The sequence below is a fragment of the Quercus suber genome, unplaced genomic scaffold (assembly GCF_002906115.3).
Source record: "Quercus suber isolate HL8 unplaced genomic scaffold, Cork oak 2.0 scaffold_938, whole genome shotgun sequence".
Classification (NCBI taxonomy): domain Eukaryota; kingdom Viridiplantae; phylum Streptophyta; class Magnoliopsida; order Fagales; family Fagaceae; genus Quercus; species Quercus suber.
Window position 1 is genome coordinate 153,656 of NW_027070361.1, and position 22,795 is coordinate 176,450.

General features: G+C 34.8%; 1 protein-coding gene across 1 annotated transcript; it reads left to right on the plus strand.

Moving 5' to 3' along the window:
* Window positions 1-7,149: 7,149 nt before the first annotated feature.
* LOC112024777 (F-box/LRR-repeat MAX2 homolog A) lies at window positions 7,150-9,379 on the plus strand. The gene has a single exon (XM_024057418.2). It carries the CDS (start codon window positions 7,208-7,210, stop codon window positions 9,377-9,379), a length of 2,172 nt encoding a protein of 723 aa, XP_023913186.2. The 5' UTR covers window positions 7,150-7,207.
* The last annotated feature ends 13,416 nt before the right edge of the window (window positions 9,380-22,795 follow it).

A 22,795-nucleotide genomic window follows, 5' to 3' on the forward strand; every position in this document is an offset into this window, starting at 1 on the left:
CAGTCCCTGGAAAGCTGGTAGTCTATAAGCTTTCTGACGTTTTGCCAGAGGAGATGCACAAATCCTTAAAGGACATCTGATCTCTACACTCTACTCTATCTTTGTGAGGCAATCCATATCCAAAATATTAGTTTGATTGGGATGCTTTGGAAATAAAACTGGAAACTGGAGAGAAGGAATGGTCTGTATCAATTTATAGGCTTAAAGGTTTCACTGAAAAAAGTAAAATAAAAATGAAGATGTGTGTAGTGTCCAGACATCTGTTATTTTCTACTTCACAGGTGTTCGACACACTATCATATGCGGTTCCTTGTCTTTTGGGTTTGTCTTGAGGTTAGTGGACATCTTTGCCCAATATCTCACACAATGGACTGTGGGATGAAGTTGATTTTTTGCTTATACTTAATGTAAATTTCAAAAGGTTGCAATATTGATCAAACCTATCCTATTTTACTTCTTAGGTTTTGGCTCCTGGTTCACAATCTCTCGACCCATGGTCTCTTAGGAAGTCCTTGGAATATCAACTAAGCTACATGTTGGTAAGGCTCACATTCATGATCCATTCAATTGAATGAAAGCTTTTACGATTAGCAATTTATTACTTAATGATATTTGGAGAGCTTCCTCATGACCCTACCTTGTTGGTGGGGAGTCCGTGCCTGCTGAAGTATAATATTCTAGTTGTTCCTAAAGAAATGTTGCTGTATCTTCTTTTGAGTACCCTAGAATTAAAAAAGAAAAGGAAAGGGAAACTCTTACATGCTGTTACTTGGACTGGTTATGATAGATTGAGGTGTAATTGTGGTGGGTTAAGGTTTACTAGGATTTGTGGATCCAGGGTTGAGAGTAGTAGAATTTAGGGCTCAAAATTGGCTCTAGAGAGTATTCAGAGTTTTATGGTCCTGACAGGTAAGAGTAAAGGCTTGACACGGGATTGTAAGAAAAATGGAAAAGAGGGAAGTTTATAGTATTTGAGTTGTATGAACAATACCCATGGCAATAAATAGTACCACGAGATAGGGAATAATAAAAGAGAGAAAAAGAATAATAAAAAAAAAGCTAACTTGTCTCAATGCTAAAAAGTAAAAACACTCCATTTATATTATTGGTAAATTGTATTTTATTTTAAGTTTTAGTAGTTAAGTAGGTTAATAACATAATATATCAATTTCCTAGAGTCAATGTTTTTTAAATCAATAATCAGGATTTTTTTAAAGTCAATTAAAATTAGGGTTTCTTAAGTCAACTAAAATTAAGGTAAGTCAGAGTCTATATAAGAACAATATTAAGCACAATATTAGTCCTATCTCCTATGGAAACTGCTTTCAGGTTTACAATTTGATTGATTAATAAAATCTCTCTTAAAATTATTTAATTGATTAATAAAATTTCTCCTAATTTTTTTTTTTGATACGGTGTTGAATTGGTGCTTTGTTCAAAATTAAGTAAATAAATGACCAATAATCGGAAGCACCAAAACCTCCACATATGATTTTCTTATTTTTAGACCTCCGCATCTTATTAGAAACCCATTAAAAATGTAAAATGCATTCTCAAGTACACAAAATCAAACCAACGTCCGGGAGTGCACAATACAAAAAAATTTACAACTTGCTATACTATAGTATTCTTATTGTAGCAACTTCTATTTCATTTTTATCTATTTTTTATTCACTCTCCTCTCTCTCTCTCTCTCTCTCTCTCTCTCTCTCTCTCAAATCAAAGATGGGGTGGGTTGGTGTTGTGTCACGGTGGAACACGATTTACGGGTGGTGTGTTTGTTAGAGGTGTTTGGTTAGAGGTGGTGGTAGTGGCGGGTTTAGCCGTGGGGTGAGGCTCCTTTCCAGTTTAACAGCCTCCTGTTTTCTCCCATTTTAAATAGAATGGATGACATGTGGCATATGGTCAATCCAACGGTTATAAATAAAATAAAATCACGCACAAATTTTCTCACTTTCTTTGTCTCATTTTTTCTCTCTCATAATTTCTTCACTTCAACAACTCCTAGTTTGGCAGTCCCAACTCCCAAATTAGAAAATTAAGTCTTCCTTTCTCTCTTCTATAGTTCTATACCTACACAAATTTCTCCTCATAATTTTCTCTCTCTCCATCACTTTCACATTCCTCCTTTTATTTGCCTCTCTCAGCTCTTTGCCTACAAAACCTAAATGGCTTGGCCCATAGATTAAGGTATCAGATACTCAACCAAATCAATTAAAAGAATTATAATCATTTGATTATGCTAGTAGGAATCCATGTTTGGATTATGGTTTGAAGGTGGCTAAAACTCTGATAGCTTATTGTTTTTATTCTTAAAAATTTAAATTGTCTTGTTCCTGAGGAAAAGACACAATCAATTCTTTTCTTTTCTTTTTCAATTTTTCTTGGCCACCAAACAGATCAAGGAATGGGGAAAAAACAATTGTTGGGGTTATTGTTGAACAATTGAGCAAATGGGTATTTGAAAAAGTGTTGGAAAAGAGTCAAATAGACAAGATGGAATCAGTTCAAAGAAAAAAAAAAGGGAAACAGTGAAGGGTGCTCGAGAAAAAGATGAGAAAGAAGAAAATGGGATCTCACCAACAAATATCATGATTATGCTGCAAAACCTCTTATTGTTCTTATAGAAAAATAAGGAAGACTAGATTTTCAGAGTTGGGAATTGGGACTGTCGAACTGGGAGGGGTTGAACCTTTGAAGAGAGAAGAAATGATGAGAGAGAGAGAGAATGAGACAAACGGAGAAAATGAGAAAAATCTGTGTTTGAGAGTTTTTTTTTTTTTTTTTTTTTTAACCATTGGATTGCCTTTATACCACATGTAACTCATCCTATTTAAAATGGGAGAAAATAGGAGACTGATAAACTGAAGAGGAGCCTCACGCTTAGTCATGGGTTGTTATTGGTCTTAGTATTGTTGATGTGGTTAGAAAATGGATTATTTTAATGGGATGGATTGTAAAATAAAGAATGAAATGCATGATGTGTTGTTAAGTGAGAATTTAAAATAGATAAAATGGTATTTTGGAGAGACAAAATGCATATTGTTTGCATTTCCCATATGGGAATACTTTTAGTGTGTACTAGCTAGTAAGGGTGTGTACTGGTCAGATTGGTTGGGTAGAGGGTAATATTTTTAACCAAACTGTTAATGGTGGGTTGAGAAAATTCCAATCCGCCACTAACCCACCAATCTATAAACCCAGTGGGTCGGTTACAAATCTTAACAGTTTCAACTTAGTGGATTAAGTGGGTTAGATGGGTTGATAAATTCAATTAACTAAATGAAATTATGTTAATTAAATCGAATAATTTTTTTCTCCCTCAAATAAGAAAAAAGAAGAAGAAAATTGCAAAACAATTACAAATACTACATTATTTTTTATTAAAATGACTAAAAACTTTATCACATTGAAAATAAAAACATCTTAGAATCTAAAATTAGACATGTACATAGAGTAAGAATAATAACAAAATCTTAGAGAGAGTAGCTGGAGTTTATTAAGGAAGAGAAAGGTGAAAAAATAAAAAATAAAAGAAAGGGCAAGAGACAAGAGAATTAAAGTAGATGAATATGTAAGGGAGAGTTTTGCAATATGACAAAGTGTGTGTATATATATATATATAGGTGGGGGGGTCGGGTTATGACAGGTTAGAAATATCTCAACTCATTACTCAACTCAACCCACTAAATTATCTATCTAACCCACCTAACCCGACCTGTCTCACTTAATGGATCCGCATGAATTGGTCGGGTTGGTTTGGGTTAGGCGGGTTGGCGAGTCAGGTGGGTTTTTAGCATAGCCCTACTAACTAGAAGTGCTTCAACCTTTGAGAAGTTTAATTTTTTTTATTTAACCAAACCAATTAAAAAAGAAAACATATGAGTAATATTACATGGTCAAGTCATGGAGAAAGAATTTAATTTGAAGAATTCTTTTGTAAATGTGTAGAGCAAAAAATCAGCCCAAGGAGAAACATATATATTCAAAGTAGAAAAATAGAAGTTGATTATCATGCTCATGAGTAGATATCTCATGAAACCCCTCTCACAACAACTAAGACCCATACGTGTGAGACCCATATGTAGTGTTAGGGAGATGTCTCCTAGGATAATCTTCCCGTGTTAATAGCTTTATTTTATGGTTTAGGAGCATCTGTCCCTGTAAAATATGATAAAACATTTCTTATGCCCGAATTATAATGTGGGCCTTTCATAGCCATGTGGGTTTTATGTTTGTGGGCCTGCAATCTTGTATGTATTGTATAAGATAATTTTCAATACTATGATTTATGAGGATGTGAATGGATTGGGTTAGGTTGGTTTGAGATTTTTTTTAGCCCATCGCATCTTTCTCAAATTTCTTAAATTGAGAAATTTCCAATCTCAACAAACCCATGGTACTAAAAGCCAACCAAACTTAATCCACATGAATCAGGTTGAAATGAGTTGAGTTGGATTTCTTAGACTTTATAAAAATATTTGATTTCATTTAATAGTTTAAATCCATCATTCAATAATAGAATTGGGCTTGGTACTTCAACATAGTCGAAACTAAGTTAAAAAAACATCAAAATAAATCAAGCTAACAAATTTAAACTAAGACCCAATATATATATATATATATATTAATTATTAATTGTATAGGTTGTGTGGAGATATTTAATTTGAAATCTTTCTATCCCAACTTGGACGTCAAAAAAAAACTTGTTAAGACCCAACCCACCCCAATCTATCAATCCACCACGAAAAATTGACCTAAGAAGTTGGGTTAGGCTGGGATGGAACGAGTTTATCTGAGTTGAATGTGGTAAAAGCTAGAAGTTAACTATCACATGGAGATTAAAAAAAAAAAAAAAGCGTTGATCATGACTAGCTTGAGAACCTCTTTTGGCAGGTGGCAGCAGCGGCACCACTTCTAGTACTTCCTAGCATATCTTTATCTATTACCTTTCATGCGGTGCCTTTCTCACTCCTTGAATTGCCTCTCTCCTCTCTGGCCACCAGTTCCCACTAACTGTTATCTTTTTCTTCACCTCCACAGGCCCGAACAGATTCTCTCTCTCTCTCTCTCTCTCTCTCTTAGTGAGCAACCACTTTTTCCTACTATGAATCTTTATCTTCAACCTCTTAGGTACTCACAGATAAACCCCATACTCTATTTATGAGAATGCAAGCAGGTCTTTTGTCCTCATCTTAGCCTAATTAGGATAGTACAAAGATACGGGCTGAGTGCGAGTTTAGAAAATATTAACTTGATGAACAGTATGACCTATAGGACTTTTAAAGGTTTAAGTCGTATTAACAACGTAAACTTACATTATAAACTCAAAAAATATGTATAAATATAAGTTTACGTTGCTAATACAATGTAAACTAAGAATTTTCCTAACTGATAATATATTAACAATACATCCCAAATAGATTTAGCTAGGCAATTTCTTTATACAACATTGAGACAACTTAGAGTACTAGCAATAGCGGTGCTAAATAGCTATATAGCTATTTTTAGCACCACTAAAACTTAAAATGTACCCTACAATAGTGGAGCCAAAGTAATATTTTTTGGCTCCACAGCTACAGTGCACAGCTATTTTTGGTTGTGCATGGTAGGTGAAAGGTAAAAAAATATATATATATTTTTTAATATTTTGCGTTCACACTACTTTTCCTCTTTTCTTGTCTCGGTGTAGTGATTTTTATGGCTTTAATGGTGGTTGTGGTTATGTTTTGGTGGTTGAATGAAATATTATTTTATTGTAGTGTTTATATTATTTTATTGTGTTAAAAGCTAAAATAAAATCACTGCTGTTGGACGTGCGAAGGTAAAATAAATAAAGTGACTTATTGTGGTGCTAAAAAGGTGAAAATTTGATTATAAAAAAGAAAAAGAAAAGATTATAAAAAAAAAAGGTAAAAATTTGAGTACATTGCTGATACTCTTAAAAGGAGAAGCAAATTTAGCCATGGCATGGGCTAAAGCATTTGCTACTCTTTTAACCCAGCAAAATCTACGAGAAACGGACTTCTACCAACAACAATGTTACTAATCAAGTCTGAGTTGATCCAAGGACAAACAGTAGCCCCATAGAACAGGTCTTAGCATCTCTCTCTCTCTCTCTCTCTCTCTCTCTATATATATATATATATATTATTTTTTTACAGCCAAAACAATTTTCTTGCCTTGCCTCTTAACCAGCCACATGGGGGATATGTAGGTATAGTACGATGCCAATGAAGAAATTATAGTACCAGACTACCAGGCGAAAAAAGTCTATAGCACATTGAGTTGGTGTGTGGTTCTAACCAAAGGTAAGTGTGCATAAAATGGTCCAATTTGAAGGATGTTATTCCTTAATTTGTTTAGAACAGTGTGTATATGGCGACATAATTGGTCAAATTTTTAATCTACTTGAATCTATATTCACATATCATATTAAGAATTGGTTGCACATATAATACTTGTATTACATATAAGAAGCGGAAACATAGATTACACATACCATAAAATTTAACACACGGCTAACATGAGTTTCCTACATCGTGCTTCTAAGTCCAATCATGGAGTGAAAGAACTTTAAAAGAAAATTCCTTTGCCTAAGCATTTCTTTGGCTGGAATAAAGTATTTCAAAGCGGACTTGCCTGGGGTCCAGTGCACCGCACCGAATACATTGACCCGTTGGAATGCTGTAACCAGATACTGGACCCAAGTTTTGTTCTTCCAAAACATAGTACCGGAAACAGCAGCCAAGTTCTGGACGGAAGAAATGGAGGTTGACCCATCACAAAAAGGTACATGAAAAACAAAAATATGGGTCAAGATCGACATGAGCTCCCTTCCTGACAACTGGCAGATCATTGTACCTTGATTTGGTGTATGTATCTTTATCTTCTACCTTACAGGTTCCTCCTGTCTTCCTGATCTCTCTGAGGCCACCAGTTCCCACTAACTGTATCCTTTTCTCCATCTCCATATGTTCGCGCATATTCTCTCTCCCTGAAATTTGTTTTTTTTTTGGGTAAGTGATGTCTCTCTGAATAAGCCACCACTTATTTAGATAATGAATCTTCTAGCATGGGTATACTCCTCTCTTGCTCTATGCCTCTACCTATGAGAATGCTGGTTTTTATTTTTCCATCCTTGTCTTCAGTCCTACACCACATAATAAAAGATATATTCATCATCCCCACCAGTTGGCGTTTTTGAATGGTTGAATCTTTTCTTTTCGCCCGCAAAACTTTGCCATTTGTAGGTACGACCTATTTTCCCACTGTATATAAGACAATAGTTGAGGTTTCTTTAACCACCCCAAAGCCATTCTTTTTCTCTCTTACAAGCAAAGTCCATGTCAAAATGACTGCACTTAACCATGTCCATTTCCACGATTTACCAGATTTAATTCTCTTCAATATATTCTCCTTAGTTACTGACACTCGTACCCGCAATGCCATTTCTCTTGTATGCCTCAAATGGCACCTGCTAGAGCGATCTACTCGCACTTCCCTTGCTCTCCGGGGCAACATTCGCGACCTCTTCCTTCTGCCAACTTGTTTCCAAGCTGTAACCAATCTTGACCTCTCTTTGCTCTCCCCTTGGGGCCATCCACTCTTGGATTACTCATCCCCTAACTCAATACTATTTGCTCAACTTTTTCGCCAAGCCTTCCCTTCCGTTGTTTCTCTTACAATATACGCTCGAAACCCTTCAATTCTCTATCTTTTTGCTCCTCAATGGCCTAATCTACGCCATGTTAAGCTCATACGTTGGCATCAACGTTTGTCTATTCCTCTTGGTTTTGATTTCCTCCCACTGTTTGAGCACTGCCTTTCGCTTTCTTCTCTTGATCTCTCTCATTTCTATTGCTGGACAGAAGATCTCCCCCCTGCGCTTAAAACCAACCCTAAAGTTGCAGCTTCTATCTCCTATCTCAATATCCTTAATACCTATTCTTACGCTGAGGGATACAAGTCCCATGAGCTCCTTGCCATTACATCTGCCTGCCCGAATCTCCGTCAGTTTCTGGCAACTTGTTTATTTGACCACAGACTCGTTGGGTTTGTTGGGGATGAAACTTTGTTCTCTCTTTCTTCGAATTGTCCTCGTCTTTCTCTTCTTCACCTTGTAGATGCTACTTCGTTGTCAAACGCCAGGGCGAACCATGATGATGAGGGGTACGCCACTGAAGACGCTAGAATCAGTCATGCAACGCTTGCGGGCCTTTGTGCTGGATTACCACTGCTTGAGGAGTTGGTTCTTGACGTTTGTCACAATGTTAGAGATACCGGATCAGCATCGGAAATACTTAATTCCAAGTGCCCGCGGCTTAAATCTTTGAAGCTGGGACATTTCCATGGGATTTGCAGGGGACTAGATTCACAGCTAAATGGGATTACACTATGTTCCAGGTTGGAATCCCTGTCTATCAAGAACTCTGCTGATTTAACCGATTCTAGCTTGATAGCTATCTCACATGGCTGCCCGAGACTGACCAAGTTTGAGGTGCATGGTTGCAAAAGGATCACGGAGATAGGGTTCAGAAAGTTTTCTTCCATCCTTAAGAGAACTTTAATTGATGTGAAAATCTCTAGCTGTAAGCATCTCAATGCTGTGTGTTCCTTACGTGCACTAGAACCAATTCGAGGCCAAATACAACAATTGCACATAGATTGTGTATGGGAAAGTGTCCAACGATTAGAAGGGGATCTGAATCAAATTGCTGGAAACAAATCTATCCAACCAGAAAAGCGTCTGGACAATAAGTTCTCTTCAAGGACATGGGCAAAGTTGCATTATCTTTCGCTTTGGATTTCTGTTGGGGAGCTTCTGAGTCCATTGACTTCATCAGTGGGCTTAAATGACTGTCCTGTACTAGAAGAGATACAAATACGAATCGAAGGTGACTGTAGGCAGCAGTCATGGCCTTCCATGCATGCATTTGAACTGAGCTCCCTTGAGTGTTATCCTAGGCTCTCAAAGATGAAACTGGATTGTGGAGGTACTATTGGTTATGCTCTTACTGCTCCTTATGGGTATGCGGATTTGAGCCTGTGGGAGCGATTTTATCTTAAGGGGGTTGGGAATTTGAACCTCACTGAGCTTGATTATTGGCCTCCACTGGACAGAGAGATTAATCATAGAGCTGTCTCTCTCCCAGCAGCAGGATTGCTTGCACAATGTGGGACACTCAGAAAGCTTTTTATTCATGGAACGGCTAACGAACACTTGATGATGTTTCTCTTGAAAATACCAACTCTCAGGGATGTACAGCTAAGAGAAGATTACCATCCTGCTTCAGAAAATGATTTCAGCACCGAATTGCGAGTGAGCTCGTGTTGTCGATTTGAGGACGCCCTCAATAGGCGTAAGATCCCTGACTGAAAATTGGGAGTCAAAGCTTCTCATAGCGTAGACATACATTCATAAAAAATAGCTAACTAAATAGAAAGAGTTATTCCATTTCAGTGAACCAATGTACCTTAATAGTCTAGAAATTACGAACATGTAAAAATTTAACTTTATATGTCTAAAGATATACAAGTCAAATAAGGATCTTTTAACTCTCAACTACCAAATTTGCGCTTTCTTTTCTTCTTAAAATAAAAATATAGTGCATATACTTTCTAAATGCAAAATTTAAAAAAAAAAAAAAAAAGAAGGTTTTTTTTTTTTGGAAAAATTAAAAAAGCTCTACTAAAGAGGCTTATTAATTATCTATTTCTAAAAACAAGTATCTTAAATATGGATTAGTTTAATACGAGTAATAAGATAAAATAATAATAACAAGAATACATCAGTCACATAAATGTAATACAAATTTTTTTTTTCTAATTCTAGGGGCAAGTAAAAATTTATAAATAAATTCTTTTTTTAATTATTAAAAAAGAAGAAAAAAAGAAAAAAAGAAGAAGAGTAGGGAATTTTTAAAATCTAGGAGGTGGCTCCCTTGATTTTATATCTTGGTACCCATTGTGGACAAGCAAGCAGATATATTTACAACCTTAGAGCAGGCAAGAAGTATTTTTTATTTATTTGTAGGAAAGTACTTATTTTNTTCTCAACTATATATATCAAAAAAAAAAAAAAAAAAAAAAAAAAAAAAAAACCGAAAAAAGAAAAAAAACTTAATTCCTGAGCCTGGTGAACGAACCGAGCAAGGAATTACCTACTATTCACAGTGCAATATCTATGGTTTTTTCGGCGAGTATAAAAGATAGGCTTAATCTTATATCATTCAATTGTAGTACAAAAATATTTCGCAGTAAGGAAGCCAAGTTACTTTATATCTTCACCGCAAATCGCTGCTCCGAAAGCTTAAAAACTAAAGAGTGCATTAAACTGTATCAATGTCATGCCAAAGAATTAAGGAGTCCTTTTCCCACGTTACTCTGTAAGAAAGGTCTAGGAACGTGTCACAGCAAGGAATCTTCCTTCATCTTCATGTACTTTCTTGGAGAGCTGTTATCACTTATCACCCCAAGCTTTTTTGTAGATATTGTTCTACCCATCCAATCCAAATGTAATTTGTGTAAGATTCTAACATATGTAGCTCATGTACTGCGGCTTTATTCCATTTCTTCACTTTCAGTCCTATCTAACCCTTCCTTTTGTGACCACGAAAAGCATCCCAAAGCTACTTTGGTGTCCATAACTTTATCATATGTGCCCAGTAGCTTTATCGGCCACATATCTAGCTTCTTAGTCATGAATCAAATATGAGCCTTGCAACAGGACGCGTACACGAGACTGCAATAGTTGCATGATTGGGCATGAGGACACACGAATGCAGGCGATAGATGGATTATTATTTATCTGATCAGTTTGCATATACCTAGGAGGTGGAAATAAAGTATAAGACCAATGTCTATTAACTTTTATACACACCGTACACACATGCCAATTTTGTACAAAATGTTTTAAAAAGTGGGTATAGTATGTGTAAGAGACATTTTTCAAAGTTGAATAGGTTATTTGAAGATTTCTTTTTCTTATGTAGACATTCTATTTTGTACCTATCTATAACATAGATTCTCACTACAAAGCAATATAGAGTATCGTATGTTGGGAATTCAACCTAAATTCCAACCTGTGAGAAACAAAAAAAATAGAGAAAACACAAGTCAAAGAAAAATAATCACACGCACAAGACAGTATTTACATGATTCGGCAATTTGCCTACGTCTATGGAGTTGTAAGGATTTCACTACTATCAGGGAAAAAATACAAAGTGCGGCTACAGTGTTTTTTTTTCTCTCTAAAAAACACAACAACAGTAGTAGTCACAAACCCTAATTATAAAAGTGGCTTTTATATCCTACTTACAGAGTTACAATGGGCTACAAAACGGGCCAAAAATAAACTAGGTTCCACAAAACCCAACAAATCTCCCACTTGAAGACTAGTTTAATCATCAACATCAGCCGCTATCCTCCAAAAGCAATCCCTCATCCCTGCAACTCATCCTCCTGTCCTCAAGCTAGAAAACCAATTGAAGCTGCACACAGCTTCAACTTCTCAATAGTGACACTCTTAGTCAACATGTCTGCCGGGTTCTTAGATCCACATATCTTCTCAAGCTGTGTGCATTCTGACTGTCACTGTGTAGAATGCCCATCTCCTGCTTCTTACCCAATTCATCTAAGAAACCATATAGCCAAATCATCTCCTTTCCAACTTCAGTTGCTGCAACATACTCAGCTTCTGTAGTAGATAAAGTAACAATTTTTTGCAAATTTGAAGCCCATGATATAGCTGTACCACCCAGAGTAAATACAAACCCAGTAGTACTCTTTCTACTATCAACATCACCAGCAAAATCAACATCTACATAACCTTGCAGCTTCAAACTTGCACCTGTGAAGTAAAGACATGTATCTGATGAACCCTTCAGATATCTCAGAATCCATTGACTGCCTCCCAATGCTGCTTTCCAGGCCTACTCATGAATCTACTCACAACTCCTACTGCATGTGTAATGTCTGACCTTATACACACCATAGCATACATCAAGCTGCCAATAGCTGAGGTATAGGGCACCTTACTCATATGGTCACTTTCTTCTTCTGTCTTCGGTGACTGTTCTTTACTCAATTTGAAATGACTATTCAAGGGTGTGCTCATTGGTTTAGATTCATTCATGTTGAACTTGTTAAGAACTTTCTTTACATACTCTGACTGTGAAAGTTTCAATGTACCATTAGCCTTGTCTCTAATGATTCTCATACTAAGGATTTGCTTTACAGCTCCCAAATCCTTCATTGCAAACTGTTTTGACAATTGCTTCTTCAAATTATTAATCTCCTCAATGCTAGACCCTGCAATGAGCATATCATCCACATACAACAGTAAAATGATATAAGAATTGTCAAAGAATTTAACATAGCAACAATGATCAGCTTCACATCTCTTGAACCCAATTTTATGCATAAAATTGTCAAATTTCTTGTACCACTGTTTAGGAGCTTGTTTTAGGCCATACAAGCTCTTTCTTAGTTTGCAGACTAGATTCTCTTGTCCCTGAACAATAAACCCTTCTGGCTGAATCATGTAAAGGTCTTCCTCCAAATCACCATGAAGGAATGCCGTCTTCACATCTAACTGCTCAAGATGTAAGTTTTCAGCAGCCACCATTCCCAGCACCAGTCTAATTGTTGACATCTTCACAACTGGAGAAAATATCTCTGTGTAGTCAATGCCTTCTTTCTGCTGGAACCCTTTAACAACTAATCTGGCCTTGTAACGTTTGCTACCATCATGCTCATTCTTTATTCTGTATACCCACTTGTTGTGCAAAACCTTCTTTCCTACTGGCAATTCAATTAATTCCCATATCTGATTCCCCATAAGGAATCCATCTCATCCTTCATGGCTAACTCCCACTTGCTTGAATTTTCATCTTGCAAGGCTTCATCATAACACTCTGGCTCACCACCATCAGTCAATAATAAATAATTTAAAGTGGGTGAATAACACTGTGGAGGTCTAATGTTCCTAGAAGATCTGCGGACTTCAGCTACAGGTATACTCTGATCTATCTGTGAATCTACATTCTCCTTATTTTCTTCACCCATTTTCTGGATAGTACTTTCAGTCAATCCATCTAAGTTGACAAACTCAGATTTCTTTTGATCTATCTCTGCAATATCTGAGACTACGGTTGACCTGTCCTTGTACATAACCTGTTCATTAAATATCACATTTCTACTTTTGATAATTTTCCTGTTTTGTTCATCCCAAAACCTATAGTCAAATTTCTCATCACCATAGCCAATGAAAAAACATATTTTAGACTTAGCATCAAGTTTACTACGAGCATCAGAATCAATATGAACATAAGAAACACAACCAAAAACTTTTAAATGGGAAAACTTTATCTCTTTACCGCTCCAAACCTCCTCAGAAAGTTTGAACTCCATGGGAACTGATGGCCCTCGGTTTATCAGGTAGGCTGCAGTGCTAACAGCATCAGCCCAGAAAGTTTTTGGTAGTTCAGCATGCGACCTCATACTCCTAACACGCTCATTAAGAGTTCTGTTCATGCGCTCAGCCACACCATTCTGCTGTGGTGTCCCAGGAATGGTCTTTTCCATCATAATTTCTTATGCAGCACAATACTCATTGAACCCTCCATCTATGTACTCTCCTCCATTATCAGACCTCAAACATTTTAGTTTTAAACTTGTTTCTGTCTCAACCATGGTCTTCCACTTCTTAAAAGTTTCAAATACATCAGATTTATTTTTCAGAAAATAAACCCATACCTTTCTGCTTGAGTCATCAATGAAAGTGATATAGTACCTTGAACCTCCAAGGGATGCAACCGGAGAAGGCCCCCACAAATCAATGTGCACTAACTCCAATTTTTCAGCGTTCGGTATCTTGCTAGTTTTCAAGAAGCTCACGTTTTTCTGCTTTTCTAAGATGCAGCTTTCACACATGTCAAAATCAATAGACTTTAATTCTGGTAGTTTTCCTTATGATAGCAACATCTTCATCCCTTTCTCACTCATGTGACCAAGTCTGCGGTGCCATAGGCTTGTATCAGTACTTGCATCAGCAATTGTAATTATGTCTATTGGACTTGAGGTCATATATAGAGTACCAGTATTCTTTCCACGAATTAATACCCTAGCTCCCTTTGTAACCTTCCAAGTACCACCAACAAATAATATTGCATGCTCTTTATCATCAAGTTGTCCAACAGAAATCAGATTCCTCCTCAGGTCAGGAATATGTCGAACCTTCTCTAGTAACCAAACAGACCCATTGGGCAACAATATCTGGACGTCTCCCATACCTACAACATTTAAGGTTGAACTATTAGCCAAATACACCTTACCAAAATCACCTACAACATAATTCTGTATGATTTCTCGGTGTGAAGTGGTATGAAACGAAACTCCTGAGTCCAAAACCCAATCATCAAGTGGACTGTCTACTGCAAGAAGTAATGCATCCTGTACCTCTTCTGTTACAACATTAGCAGAATCATCTTCATTCTTCTTTTTAGGATTTTTGCATTGGTTCCTAAAGTGACTTGTTTTCCCACAATTCCAGCATTGTACTTGTTGGCCTGATCTAGATTTACTTTTGTTCCGATTAGAATTTGTGGATTTTAATTTACCCCGATTTGAATTTCTGTTATTACCTTTACCTCTTGTCTCAAGGTTTAGGGCAAAACCAGATCCTGAGGTTTCACCTGCATCTCTTCTGCGAATCTCCTCAGCCAGAATTAAATTTCGAATATCACTGTACTTAAGCTTTTCCTTTCCTGTAGAATTACTTACTGCCATCCTCATTGCCTCCCAACTGTTTGGCAAAGAAGCCAAGACGATCAGAGCACGAATCTCATCATCAAAATCAATTTCTACAAACGACAATTGATTTGTGATAGTGTTAAATTCGTTCAGATGTTGTGCTACTGATGCATTCTCTGCCATCTTCAAATTGAATAGTTTCTTCATCAGATGCACCTTGTTATTTGCTGACGGCTTTTCATACATACCAGACAAAGCCTTCATCAGATCTGCTGTGGTCTTCTCCTTCACAACATTGTGTGCAACAGACCTAGACAGAGTTAACTTGATAACTCCCAGTACCAGTCTGTTAAGAAGAGCCCATTCATCAGCCTTCATAGCCTCAGGTTTTGTCCCCAAAAGAGGAAGATGCAATTTCCTCCCATAAAGATAATCTTCAATCTGCATCCTCCAATACGCGAACTTTTTTATTCCAGACGCTTTTCCTGCTTCCTCTGCCATTGCTCCCACTCAAACCTAACCCTAGGCTCTGATACCAGTTTTTGGGAATTCAACCTAAATTCCAACTTGTAAGAAACAAAAAAAATAGAGAAAACGCACGTCAAAGAAAAATAATCACACGCACAAGGCAGTATTTACGTGGTTCGGCAATTTGCCTACGTCCACGGAGTTGCAGGGATTTCACTATTATCAGGGAAAAAAATACAAAGTGCGGCTACAGTGTTTTTCTCTCTCTCTAAAAAACACAACAATAGTAGTAGTTACAAACCCTAATTATAAAAGCAGCTTTTATATCCTACTTACAGGGTTACAATGGGCTACAAAACGGGCCAAAAATAAACTAGGCTCCACAAAGCCCAACATCGTGATCATGATATCCTAAACAATTACAGTTAAAAAGGATAGAACAATGAGGCTTTAAGGAAACTATGTGTGCATGTGTACATAATTGTTGGGTCATATGCATGGTCATTTCATGCATATGCACCCAGCAACTATAAACCTTAAAAGCCAATTTAAAAAAAAAAAAAAAACTATCATTACAGAAGATATTTGAAGGATAATAATGTCATTTTCTCGAAGAAGTCAAAGAATATTTAATATTGATTTGCTAGAAAATATTTAGTTATTATGTTTTAATTCTCCCCGGTAGACAAATCATTTATTTTGTTTATAATTCCTATGAGTTAAGGTCTTGAAAATGTAATGTTTTTAATTGCTAACTTCATTCTCCTATGCTTAGAGGGTTGTTCTAAGCTTTAAAGAGTGTTTTTCTATAATAATAATAATAATAATAATAATAATAATAATAATAATAATAATAATAAAAAAGATTATAGAGTATTTTTAGAATTAAACTTTTTGCTTTTCAAAAGATGAGTTTCTTCTAAATTAACTCTTATCCTGTTGGTGGATTCCTTTGGGTGGCGAGTTTTGGTTTCTGTATCTCTTTGGTCGATGGTGATAATCTGTATCCTATTGAGTAGTGAGTCAATTCAGTTATGTATCTTTAGCTAAATTTCTTTGGGTGGTGATATCTATATCATCTTGGATTTGTTTTGGTGGTAAGCTTTTATTTATCCATTTAATTCTCGAGTGCTTTTCTTATTCTATATAACCCACAAAATATAAAAATATATACATCCACCATTCCCTGATTTATCATATCGGATAAGTTTGGGTTGCCTCATACAATTTTGGTATCACTAGCATTAAGGAGATGTTGATGTTTTCTTTCAACTATAGAGTTCTATTGTGGAGTTGAACCTTCCTTATCCTTGAGAACACTCTTAAAATTATTAGGAAAATGAAATTAAACCCAGTTAAAAGCCAAAATTGTTTAAATAAAAATGATGTGAGTGTGTCAAATCATCATTCAAAACTAATTTACCTTAACAGTTTGTAAAGTGATAATGTACTCATTTCTCTCACATTTATAGTGAATTATATTAATTAAATTTATGGTGGAATCTATCTTGAATGTGCGGAGGAAGCACCGTGTTACTGTAGTATGAGAATACCTATTAATTTTTCTCAAAATTCATATACATGTATTAATACTCATTTCAAGTACAAAATTAACATTGATACAAAATTATATATAAGATATATACATGAAATAACACAAAATAAGTATGGATGTACAATAATAGTTTCTTATAATAATATAAATTTGCAAAATTAAGCACGTAGGTAAGTATTTTATTATTATTTTTTGAGAAACAACGGGTAGTTAAGTAAAGTCTCAAACTATTATTCTAATTTGATTATCCCATGCGCATCAAAATTAGAGTGCAAGGGGAAAAAAAGTATTGATATAATAATAAACGCCGTAGAAATATCAAAGCTTATAGTCTTTTTATTAACTTAAATAAGGGGGTTATTAAACAATTTAGATGTTAATCAGGGAAATTTATTTTTAAAGGCCATATGGCACAATCTCATTGGGTAATATTTATCCAATCAACAAAAGAACAAAAATGGGCTTAATAAAATCACCCATACTACACGTGTTGGGTTTTTCCCAACACATCTCTTTCATCACTAAAAAAAATCCACTTCACTACACGACATGAGAAAAATATCCCATAATTTCCAGAACTCAATAGTTGGGCTTAAAAGCCCCAAAAGGACCTACTTCACGCGAGCACAAAGAGAAAAATAAAAGGCTCACACGAGGCTGCTTAGATCTCTTCAATTTTTAGTAACTTATATATTGTATTATAGCTATGCCATTGATGGCATGGGTATGACATATTCCTTATTATGGAGTTTGTCTAAATTCGTTGATAATTATTGGAATGAGAAATGTTTGACATAACTATTTTGAGCGGGTGTTGAGTTACGGGTTGGGCTCCCAAGTTTCATTTGACATGTATCTTATAGAGCTTCTATGTGATTAAAGCAACATCAGTTACATTTGGATTCATCATTAATACAAAATTTATTATACATCAATTATAATAAGTCATGTTAACAATTGTAAAATAAAGCGTAAAAATGTTGTATTTATTTCTTAAACATCTCAATCTTGTCCAACAAAAATTCCAATTCCTTATAGAAGATAGAGAGACAAAAATAGGTAAAGGGAAAAAAGGACAAATGGAGGAAATTCAAGCGAGAAAAACTTCGAGAAATTCAACAAGATAGTTGAGAAGGAGAATTTGATTAACAAAATTGAGTGCTGCTCAAGTGGAAGAGGTAAGGTAGCGATCAACTATCACAATAACACAATCAGCACCCTTAATCATATCAGATTTAATAAGATAATGAAACAAACAACCTACTATGACCCAACTACTTGCCATAAACATGAAAATTCGTTAAAAATTCGATTGTAATAAGTAATAGATAATCATTGTTAAGTCCATGGTTTCCATGTTAATGTGGGATTAATTCAGTGACAAAGTTTTATGTATTTTTCTCTCATTTTAATGTGTTTTTTTTTTTGGGCAAAATTGTATGTGAGTTGAGAGTACATGAGTCTAGTCAAACAATGGTCAAATCTGCCTGTGCTACCTACATGCAACTTGCATATGACCTACATAGCTCGAGAGTGACATGTGGCAGAAAACCTAGGTGGCAGTATGACAAGACATGTCATTACCGGTTAGCGACTTACTAGGACGTGACCCAGTCACAACTAGCATGCAGGCATAATGTCCTATTTTATCCTAAATATGCTCTTTTAGCCTTTTCAAATGGTCCAACACTAATGCTCTGTGCATGCTAAACGTAGCTAGTGAATGGGATTTGAGAAAACCCTATTGAGAGAATTCATTGCATCCCATCCACCTAGTAGGGAAAGAGAGAGCCTTTGCCTTAGCGCACAGTGGCGACGCCACTCAGAATCCATAGTGCAGGATCCTAAACTTTTTTTTTTTTTTTTTATATATAATAATTTAAATTCTTTTATTTGATTACCCTTAAAAAAATAAAAAAAAATAGGAACACCCTCGAGCCCTATAAGGAACACTCTCAAAATTTTTATGCCAAACAAATTTTGAACTAAAATCTTAAAAAAAATAAAAAATAAAAATTTAACAGAACGAGCCAAAAAAAAAAAAAGCCCAACTTCATTGTGTTGCCATAAGGTGTTGGTACTCCATCAGCAAGCCAATAAAGGTAGAGACATGGTGGAAAGAGAGTGAGGTAGAGACATGGTGACGACAGGGGCAATTGGAGAAGAGTCTTGAGATTGGAGACCAGAGAAAGCTTGAAAAGTGAGAAGTGAAAAGTGGAAACTATAGACAAGAAGAGAGATATCTGGATTTTTTTATTTTTAGTTTGAGTTGATGTTTTTATTTTGCGTGCAAGTCTCATACTAAAGTGCAAGCTAGCTGTATACAACCTACCTAGGAACTAATGAGATGAAAAAAAAAAAATTTGAAGATAGGTAGTATATTTTCTACCAATGAGAGAAAGACATGTTAGGCTAAAAAATTAATGAGAGAAAGATATGAGAAAAAATTAATGAAGCAACTAAACACCGATAATTAATAATTTAATTAACTAATACATTATAAAAGACAAACAAATTAAATTATGTTAGGCTAAACAATAATTAATAATTTAATAATTAATGAAACAACAATACAACAAATTATAGTTTATAAAAGACAAACAAATTTATGAAACAACTAAACAATAATAATTAATAATTTTATTAATATTTGAAATGAACTTATAGTTTATTGTACAGGTACTTTTGTTCATTTCTTTTCTTTTCTTTTCTTTTTTTCCTTTTGAGGTTTTTCGGTGTACAGAATGCAAATTTGTTTTGGCTTTAAGAATTTTTTTTTTTTAAATTTTTTTTTAAGGCCAAATCTTGAATTTTAACCGGTATTTACCGAAACACCCGAAATGACTCGAAATTTTTTCAAAGTGGAATAGGAACACCCTGAGCAAAATTCCTGGAGTCGCCACTGCTAGCGCAGAAAACATTTCCAACCTCTTCTCTCCATTTCTTTCACCACTATTACATCATTGAGATAAATATTTGTTACCTTTAAAATCTTCACAATACCTTAAGTGTTGTGAGTATATGTTGAAGGTTAGGAAACCATAGGAGCCATTACAAATCCAAACCTAGTTGGTGGCTTTTTGTTGGCGGCTCAACAGTGGTGTCTCCGACAAGCTAGTTGAAGAAAGGACTTGGTGAAATTGGTAGGTAGATAGAGCTTGGAGTGCTCAAGTACATATGGGGATATGGGCTTAGAGGGTTCATAGTCTTATTTGTACTACAACCATTCATCTAGTGGCAATTTTCCAACAGTGTGGTTAAGGGAGAGGTTTTTCGCTTGGGTGCTCAAGTTTTTCTCTTCCTAAACATTTCCTTGTGTTTAATTTGGTTTACTTTATTTTCCACATTTTCATATTGTCATTTTATGCTTTCGTTCATAATTGTTAGTTTAATTAGATTAGTAGTGATTAGGCCATAATTAAAGTTATGGGAGTTCTAAATTAATGCTAGGTTATTATTACAATTTCCCAATTATTAAATTAAAAAAAAAAATTTACTACACGTAACAATATCAATAGAATTGCTAATGATTCTAAACAAAATCAGTTGTTTAGGTACAATTGTGGAAATTTAATTTATAGAACTCTACAAGCAATGCTTTCCATCTTGTATAGTTGGAGATTTTTCCTAACACAAGTACATTTATTATTATTAAATTTTCAGTGGATTATCTCATTTTGTTTTCTTTGTCATCTTTGTTTCTCTCAAATTAAAATTATCTTATTGTAAATTTTATCCTTATTGCTCGGGTGTAGTATAATTCTTGTAGATTTATTTTACATAATCAATGGCTTTGCTAATGCTATAAACAAAAAATGACTATAAAATAGCATAATACCAATTGCAATTATAGCTGTGATTTTAGGGATTGTCATTAGAGTGTGGACAAGTGGTAAGAATGGATAGATTATATCACTTCAGATTGCAAATATTTATTACATCTCTAGAACCATAGCTATGGTTCTAGCTAGGTTTCCATAAATAATAATCTTTGCTAGAATTCGCAAAGGTTTAGGAGTGAGAATGATGACATTGATACCCCTATTCTACATTTTTCAATTTTCTTATTGGAATTCTAGGGACAAAATTGCTAAATGCCCTTTTTGGGCAAACTAAGCAGCGTTTTGTCCTATTTTTTAAACTAATTAGGGAAATGCCCCTCTTTTGAAACTCGATCAAAATCGAGTTAAAAAAAAAAAAATTCTAGAGCCCTATAGCTGCATTTTTAAGGAACTATAGTGACGTTTTCAGGACCTATATTGACGTTTTGTAACTCAACTTCCATTAAATCGAGTTATAGACAATTTTTTTAATTTTTTTTTACCTATAACTCGATTTCATATAAATCGAGTTACAAAATGCCACTATAGGTCCTAAAAAGTCACTATAGGTCCTTTAAAAACGCCGCTATAGGGCCTAAATCGATTTTAGAAACTCGATTTTTAAAAGAGGGACATTTCCCTAATTAGTTTGAGAAAGAGAGCAAAACTCTGCTTAGTTTGCCCAAAAAAGACATATAGCAATTTTGTCCGGAATTCTAGGGATCACCTTATCTCCTACTTTGTAAATGGTAGACGAAAGTTGTTGTTTAGCAGCTTTCTAGGACCATTTCCTAGAAGATAATTAAGAAATCATTTAAGAATAATTCATTGAATATGCCTATTGAACGCATCTTGAAAGTTCTTCCATTGCCTAAGATTCTTAGGTAATGGTTATATGGGTTGTCATTTTACTTCTATTTTAAATGAAAGGCTAATGTCAAAGGTAGAGCTCATATGTATATTAAATACAAACATGCAAGCCTAAACATAAATATAAACATTAACACATGCATATACATAAACTTAGACATTATAATGTATTTTGTAATTTTGATTTAGGTTGTGGCCCTCTCTATTTTGTTACTGTTATCAGGGCTGAGGCTTGCGGGTCTCTTTTGTAATCCTTTTTGTTTTTTTAAAGATCTTTTTTAGTTCATCCAAAAAAAAAAAAACTTAGACACTAAATTCAACAATGAATAATTTATAGAAACAAAAAATAGATAAATGAGTAAATATGTACGTCATAACTTGAATTTAAAAGTTTATATACAAAATTCACAAACAAAGTTAATGAGTTTTAAAAAGAAATTCTAAAGTTATTTTATTTTGTATTTTTAATGCTTGCTTAAATACTATTTTTTTTTTTTCATTTTCCATTTTTTCCTAACATATAAGTACAAATTTTAATGGTGTAATGATGTGGAAAGTTGATACTTTAGTTGATAAAATAGATAGCTGTGAAGGGAAAAGAATGAGAAAATATATTAAAGAGGAGAAGTAATTAATCCAATGAACAAATAATTTGACCTATTTTGTATGAATTCAGTAACCTGTATACTGGTCTACAAAGAACAACGATTCATATAATGATTTAGTAATTTGAAGCTTGTCAATAGAGGTCGTCGTTGAGTTGATTTGTAGGACCATTGTCAGGTAGGTAACTAGGAGATCCTTTTTGAAAAATGAATTCAATATGCCTATTTTAATCGCATCTTAAAAGTATATACTTTGCCCAATATTCACAAGATGATGAATATATAGGTAGTTTTTCTTATTCCAGTTTAAACGAAAGACCACCAAAAAAGGTAGAACACGTATTATATAGACAAATACACATACACACAAACATAAACATTTACATATGCATATACATAATCTAAGACAATACATTCAGAAATTTATTATTTATAGAAACCAAAAAAAAAAAAAAAAAAAAGCTAAATGAATATATATTGTGTGGGTATGAGCCCAAATTTGTATATTAGGCCTTGGGCCTTGTCCGATGACGAGGACATGTCCGAGGATGAGTAAATGATTGAGAAAGGCTCTAAAGTTGAGAATCACATAAAGAAAGAATGAAAGAATATAGTTCAAGAAGTAGCTCCTTCTTGGATACGATGAATATCGATCAAACCTGTATTTGGGCAATTTAGGTGACATATCAGGAAGTTTTAACGATAAGGATGAACCTCAGGCA

Coding starts and splice junctions, on each gene's coding strand:
- LOC112024777 (XM_024057418.2), top strand. CDS start 7,208: ATGGTTGAATCTTTTCTTTTCGCCCGCAAAACTTTGCCATTTGTAGGT.